General features: G+C 33.6%; 1 protein-coding gene across 1 annotated transcript; it reads right to left on the bottom strand.

Moving 5' to 3' along the window:
* Positions 1 to 691: 691 nt before the first annotated feature.
* On the bottom strand, positions 692 to 7,740 carry LOC123674020 (mediator of RNA polymerase II transcription subunit 24). The gene is made up of 7 exons (XM_045608821.1): positions 7,069 to 7,740; positions 5,265 to 5,526; positions 4,776 to 5,199; positions 3,841 to 4,282; positions 2,969 to 3,309; positions 1,775 to 2,101; positions 692 to 1,164 (listed from the first exon to the last, which is right to left on the bottom strand). Exons 1-7 carry the CDS (start codon positions 7,619 to 7,621, stop codon positions 775 to 777), a joined length of 2,739 nt encoding a protein of 912 aa, XP_045464777.1. The 5' UTR covers positions 7,622 to 7,740; the 3' UTR covers positions 692 to 774.
* Between the last annotated feature and the right edge of the window lie 11 nt (positions 7,741 to 7,751).

Raw genomic sequence — 7,751 nt, 5'->3', positions numbered from 1 at the left:
TGGAAACTCAAATTGCACTTGTACGTAGCTATTATATTATTTTTTGTCCAAACCTAGTCATATTTTGAGAAAACACCGGTATGAAACTAAACTTATCTTGCCAATACTATGGGTATGGTCCGTATATCGCCGAGAATTTTAGAGCGGTTACTAGTGGTTTTCAATGTTTCAGGTAACCTGCTTCGTATTTACGGACCGCTTGACACTCATCAATGGTTAATTAAATTTTTCATTGACGGAATTTTGGAGGTTATAAATGGTTGATCTCTTTCAATTCGTAAATAACTATTAGTTTTTTTAATGGCTCTGAAGGGTATTTGTTTCATAATTAAAATCATAATGTTTTTGAGTGTCATATATCATGGAAAATATTCATGAACAATAATCTGAAAATTAAAATGACAACTGCCAACAGGAGTGGGCGTGGTTACCAAACCTAACCGTAATAAAAGTACGGTTGCTCTGGTGACAGATAAGTTTGAGGAATTAGTCACCGGTTTTTGAGGAATTTGACTTATCGGACCACCAACTTACTAACCATAGTAACCAAGGTGATATACGGACCCTACTCTATATTTACCTTCAAATAATGAAAGCAGTGTAGTGATTGACCTGGAATAAGTTCAAGAAAATTTTTAATATTACTCAAAACAAATTTTTCAGATAATTAATTTATTTTTGTTCAACTTCATGTCTATATATACAAATTATAATAATTACACATTACTGTCGATTCCCTTCAATGTAAGTCTCTAAAAACTAGCACTTAATATCTTAGAAAGTATTAGTGGATGGAATACTTTTCAAATAATGATTCCTCAAGATACATAAGTCTCTAGCCATATTAATTTTACCACCGGGAGTCCTCACATCATGGAGATTCAACAATAACGAATAACTAAATTCTTCAGGTAAGGTTCTAAGCAAATCTGATATTAGAGCATGAGGAATTGCAGACAAAATAGCACTGGAGGATGGACTGCTAACTTCAACTAGAGATTGAATCAAGTGGAATGCAAAATATGTTTGCTGAGTTATCAGACCCTCTTGAATGCCACCATCAAACATTATAAAGAGTTGGCGGAACTTATTCATAAGATGTTCTGTTGTTATTTCTTGTGATCCTTCCAGGCACATTTTTTTCGCAGAGGGTTCATCACACATCTGAAATCAATGAAATAATCAATTAGTTAAATATTAAATTATTAATTGGATATTTTAGTTAAATATTGAAATGATATTTCTCCAATTCTGTGGTTATTCCGTTCATTCTTCCACATCTTGTAGAACAAAATCGTGCGAGAATATATCAGAAACGCACAGTTTTCATGGTTATATTTTATTATTCTATGTTGGTACTCCGAACTTTCCGCCACGGCTTCATCTGTCAATTCATCAATTTACCTTAAAGAAATCAGTTCTGCCAACCAACATTTTTCCAACATTTTTCAATGCAAAAATCACTAAATTATATTTATGGAAATATTTCATTAATTTCAATGAAAATGCAATGAATTAGAGAAAATAATGTATAATACTCGTACAGAAGGCTCATTCTACCACTCGTTCATTCCAAAACTCGCCACTTCGTGGCTCGTTTTTGAATTTTGAACTCGTGGAAGAATACCAATGCCTTGTGCACTTGTATTATAAATAACTATTTTAACTGCTGAGTGCCAGTTCTTGGAATTATCATTATCATTATTTCCATAAGAAATTAATTTTCATCAGTATTGTACAGATAAACTATTTATGTGTTATCATTTGAACTTACCCCAGATAATGCATCATATGCAGTATAAATGCAATAGCTTGTCAAACGAGCCAATGATGGCATCTGAGGTTCCTTCAGCAAATCAGCTTGCAAAGTATTATATATCAGCTGTGGTAGCACATAGGCTAATAACTCGTATGTACAGCTGACGATATCGACGTGGAATATTGCAAGTGCCAAATCCACCCCTTTTGCCAGTTGGTCTCTGTAGCGGAGCTTACACAATTCGTGCACCACAGAAGGTACCAACCAAGTAGAACCTGCTGTTTCCAATAGGCAATGGACAGCTCTAGCTGATGTATGATCCAACCATCCTCTTGTTATAGCCTATAACGAATATAACATCTATTTTATTGAACACAAAAGAAGAAGAAAATTTTTAACACCTTTAGACTTCAATATAGCAATGAAACCTAACTGGAAAACCCTATAGAAACTAATAAAAAACAATTGATGATTAAAAAGTAATGCAGCATGGTTACCATGCCCACCTGACGAAGTCATGTTATCATGACGAAACAATTGTTGTGAAATAGTTATTTATAATACAAGTGCAGAAGGCATTGATATTCTTCCACGAGTTCAAAATTCAAAAACGAGCCACGAAGTGGCGAGTTTTGGGAATGAACGAGTGGTAGAATGAGCCTTCTGTACGAGTATTATACATTATTTTCTCTAATTCATTGCATTTTCATTGAAATTAATGAAATATTTCCATAAATATATTTTAGTGATTTTTGCATTGAAAAATGTTGGTTGGCAGAACTGATTTCTTTAAGGCAAATTGATGAATTGACAGATAAAGCCGTGGCGGAAAGTTCGGAGTACCAACATAGAATAATAAAATATTACCATGAAAACTGTGTGTTTCTGATATATTCTCGCACGATTTTGTTCTACAAGATGTGGAAGAATGAACGGAATAACCACAGAATTAGAGAAATAAATATATAAAGCGGAAATAAGTTATTTTACTTTTTAATCATCAAGATGAATTTCCGACAAGTAAAGATTGAGACAATCAAACACAAAAAACAATTGAATGAGAAATATTGAACTTCTTTCAGTTGTCAAAATTGTGTCAATATCATGGTAAACCAACTGAGTCAATGTGCAAGTATCAAGATGTATATTGTCAAGTATTTTCGAAAAATTACTATCACATTCAGAGCAGTCAAAATAGAATTCACTCACTTTTGTCCACAATTGATGAAGCTGTTGAACTGCAGGCTGCCTCGAAACAAGATGATGGCTGCTCTTCGCTTGTAAAGGTAACTGTACGTCTGCCTGCATTTTTCGTATTATTTCACAAGTGAGCTGCCATCGATGTCCCAAATTCTCTTCGTCTGTGGTAGGAGGCGTGAGCAATTGCTGAACCATATTAATTGGTTTCAGCACCGTGTCTTGTTGAGCAGTTCGCATATAAGCACAAAGCCATGCGGCTGCTGCAAGAGGCAAACAACACATACGCCCCCTTAAAGCATCGAGAATACGTTTCACGTCTGATGCTGCCAATGCTCCTTGCTCCCAAGCAACTGTGAAAAATACAAATATAAAATAAAATATGATTATTTTTGCGCGTTTGTTCCAGAGAAACAGCATCCTATCATTTTGTCCAAATGCCTGTAATTCTTGAGTTTTGAGCTAACCTCAATCAAATGATTGGGTTTCACCAATGAATTATTCGAGGTCAAAATCGATTCTGTCAGTCCGTACACGTTAACTCTCAAACTACACCTTTTCCAACTGCAATTCAGCAAGAGTAAAATGTAATTGGTAAAAGCAAATTGATTTATAATTAAGAATTGGTTGTTTTTCAAAATAGTGAATTTGAAATTCAGAATATGCAATATATAATTCAGAGAAAGAAAAATTGATTTAAGAAAATTGGAACTGGAACTGATTACTACAACTTCTGAAGTTTTGACTTCAAATTTAAGTATGTTGAAGCAAAAATATACATGCCAAATTTCGTGAAAAAATTACATGAATACGCATTTGAACAAATGCGCAAAAGGTCTTGACTTCACGTTAGTGCTTTTCTTATCTAAGAACATTTCACTCACCTAATACTTCATGCATTACACCTGGAATATTGAAAAGAACATCTTGCCATTTTACGTTGACCTCCATCTCTGTGTCTCCCGCATTGAATTGTTGCAAAAGTGATTCTATCATAGCAGGATCTCCTAATCTCAACAGCTGTTCTGGAGCTTTGGGCTTATTTCTTTCGACCATGCAAGATTTAACCCATTGTTCAACTAGGGTGTTTCCATCGACATCAAATACTGTATTGGCACCGAAATTTTGAACAATAGCAACAAGCATCAAAAAACTGATATCGAATAATTGAGCTTTGTTTTTATCCCCTCCCGATTTTGAGCACTCATTGAAACGTATAAGCCTGCTGACCAAAGTTCCCAACTGGCCTTGAACTGTAGCTACAGCCAAGATTAGCTCAAAACTTTTACCAGCTAAAACTTGATGTAACATTCCCAGAAGTGCATCCTGAAAATTATTATTATTATTATTATTATTACAAAATGGATAAGAGAGGAGGCATACAAGCCTATAACTCTCAGGAAAAAATACAGAAAAATTTACATAACACCAATACCCTAAAATAAAGAAAATGCTAAAACGACATTAAAGTGCATCCAACAGATTTTGAAAAGTATTCACACTTGGGGCGCCCACTATCCAGCCTGGTAGTGAATTCCACCTATCAAACACCCTGTTGCAGAGGAAATGTTGCCTTTGAGATGTCCGATAGTTTTCGATGTTAGATGATTCATGATTGTACAGCAATTTATGAGCTATTCAAGATAAAATGCTATGGTTTTATTCAATATTTTGAATATATGTATTTTTTGAAAGTAATAAACATCTTAGCCTTTTTAGAGTTTCAATTCGCTCTTTAAATGAAGGGAAGTTAATCTAACATCATACAATTACATAATGTTATTGAACCCAAAATGATCATACTAGTGTTATAATTTACCTTATGATAGTCTGTAGATAAAGTTTTCAGTATTCCATTTAGTGTTGGTTCAGCACAAATTATTACTTTTGGAATACCAGCTGTTCCATTTCCATTATCTAATTTTATCTGCTTAGGCATTTTTCTTTTTTCCAGAAGATGTTTCACTTGTATATCAGTTAATAATCTAACTTTAGCAAGTTCACCCAAAAGACATTCTAGGCTTGAACAAGAACTATTAGCATCCATTGCATCTAGAAGAGGGGTATGTTGTAGAAGCAATTCTATGGAATCAACAATGCTGCAACTGTCTGATTTTTTTGCTAATTCTGATAAAATATTGGGGACTTTCAGAAAAGCAAATGCTCCCCATTGACTTTCATGGGGAGTCTCATTCACATCATAGAGTGCTAATAGGCTTCCTCTTATAAGCTCTCCGAAAAGTCTGAAAAATTAAATGACTTAAAATGAACTTTCTAATTCAAATGAAACATAATGAACCTGCCTCACCTTGCATCATTATAACCTTTCAATTTTTGAAATAGCCTAAGTTGTTCAACCAAGGTTAATGTTGAAGTGGCTGGATTTCCAACCAATTTCACTTCTAACCAATAGGGTATGAGACATCCAGGCCACGTTTCACTTTGAATTTTCATTGATAGCATACTAACATCAATATTTTCAAGTTTTTTTACATATTGATAACATTCATCAGACTCTGGTAGAAATGACAATACTTCTGAGCATTTTTGACTAGTTTCAGCAAATAATTCTGAAAAATTTATTAGATTTTCATAACTACAGATAATATCAAGACTATGTAACAATTACAAAACAATTTTTGCTTAGGGTAAATGCACTGGTTAGCCGACCGGCACTGGTTCTCGACCATTCCGTGATTTGAGATGAAATAATAATAAAAATATATCATGTAGTGCAAAATATTTTCGCGGTACGTGTTCTCGACCATTCTACCCTTCCAAGATAGTTTGCATAGTAGTGGTATAGGTCAGAGTTTTCGCGCTAAAAATTAGTTTATAATCGTCTATCATAGAAAAGGGTTCTTTCTCGTCCTCTCTTAGAAAAGTGCTTTGTGATATATGACCAGAAAATAGTAATTATTTCTTATTTTAAATGAATTATGTGTGTATATTTTGTTCCATATCAACTATAAGATATATTTTCGAGTGTATTTCAATCAAAAAGCAAATAAATGTATATTTTTTTGTTTAATATTCGGCGGTCGCGAACTGGTATTGGAAAATTTGTATCTTTTATTTCTCGACCAAAGTGGTCGAGAACCAATATGTTACTTCAATAATTGTTCATTTCAACTCATATATTTCTGTTGGATCATTTTCGTTTTTTTTCGATACCTTGATTCATTTATATGTCTACTTTGTGAATATTAGTTTGCGACCACCGAATTAACGTTGAAACACTTATTTCTACCCTTTATTTATTCGCGGTCGAGAACCAATTTGATTGTACTTAATTCTCGACCACTGGTGGTCGGTGTTTTATATTTTATTTACTCATTAGTTTCTAAATAGATATTAAGAGCAAAATAACCAAATAATGTTGTATGAGTTGTTATTTTGAAATATTTATAGAAAGTGGAAACTTTTGCAAAATAATTTTTTTTTACGTTCCGAGTGTTTCTTACTTGATTACCTCATCTGAAACCCATCTGAGTGATAGGTAGTGATGTCGATGGTACGGTACGAAAGTAAGAACTAATCACTCATCTCGCTCTAAAGTTTTTTATAAAATTTTTAAGTGGAGCGGCCACTATTATTAGTGGTCGAAAACTAACACAAAAATGGTCGAGAACTCTGCGGCGTGGTCGAGAACCGAGGTTATTGAGATTTTCTATAAGTTTTCACATTTCAAAGGTTAAATGCGGAAAGAACGCTTAAAATTAGATGACAAATCATTTAAAACTCGCCAAAGAATCGATGAACACCAACAACATTAAAATTTGATAAGTTTATGTGTGAAAAAATCGTGCTCGAAATCGATGTTTCTGTTAACTGGTCGAGAACCAGTGCATTTACCCTATATTATGACAAATTTTGTCTTTACAAGACCTTTTAGACATTTATGCCAATAAGAAGAACCCATTGTGTTTTGTGTAAGCTTTTTACGTCACATTAGCAATAATACTGAAGTTATTTTTGAATACAAAAGAAAATGTTTTTCAAACCAGCCCATCTCAAAATTAAGACAAATTATGAAATCCAAATTCAGTTTGTTTCATAAAATGCTTATAAAATTGTTGTCTCAAGAGACATTGGTTGAAACGTTTACTTACCGGTATCATTATAACGTGCTAAACATATCATTGAAATGTAAAAATCATTACATAAAATAGTTTTCAAGATAGAAGATGCCAAAATAGTGGCTCTCTGATTCAAATCTGATGGTCCTCTACAGTTATGTATAATATTCAACAACCAAGAGGCTGTAGAAAGAATGGCAGTAGCAAGCTCAGTTTCTTCTAATTTACTGCAACAAGTTACCCCAGGAATCATTTTTTCCAGGAACTCTAATAAACTGCATACACAGAATATTTTACTGAATTGATTGTATTTACTCAATCTTTGTAATACAGCAGCATGAGATACTAACTGAGCACTCAGAGAATGACGAAGATAACTTAGAACTAATTGGTTTGCACCTGCTCCAACAAGGGCCTGCTGCAGTATACAATCTGCCAAATTATATACATCACCACTAACTCCTCGAGGAAGTACTGTTTTAATATTTATACCCCATTGGAGATCTGACCATCTTTCTCTCCAAGCACGAAGCAACAAAGCCTTTAAACAGCTTGTTTTACTAGTTGTTTTAGATTCCATAACCATTTTTATTAAAGTGAATGATGAATTTGGATATAAACACAAGTTTCCAGAATTTTTGTAGTTAAATTAATAAAACTAGGTTACAACAACTGTTTGTTTTGAAAAAAAAAACTTATTTTGACAGGGGTCTACC

This window comes from Harmonia axyridis, chromosome 2, assembly GCF_914767665.1.
Source record: "Harmonia axyridis chromosome 2, icHarAxyr1.1, whole genome shotgun sequence".
In the NCBI taxonomy this organism is placed as follows: domain Eukaryota; kingdom Metazoa; phylum Arthropoda; class Insecta; order Coleoptera; family Coccinellidae; genus Harmonia; species Harmonia axyridis.
This window is presented reverse-complemented; position numbering and strand designations above follow the sequence as displayed.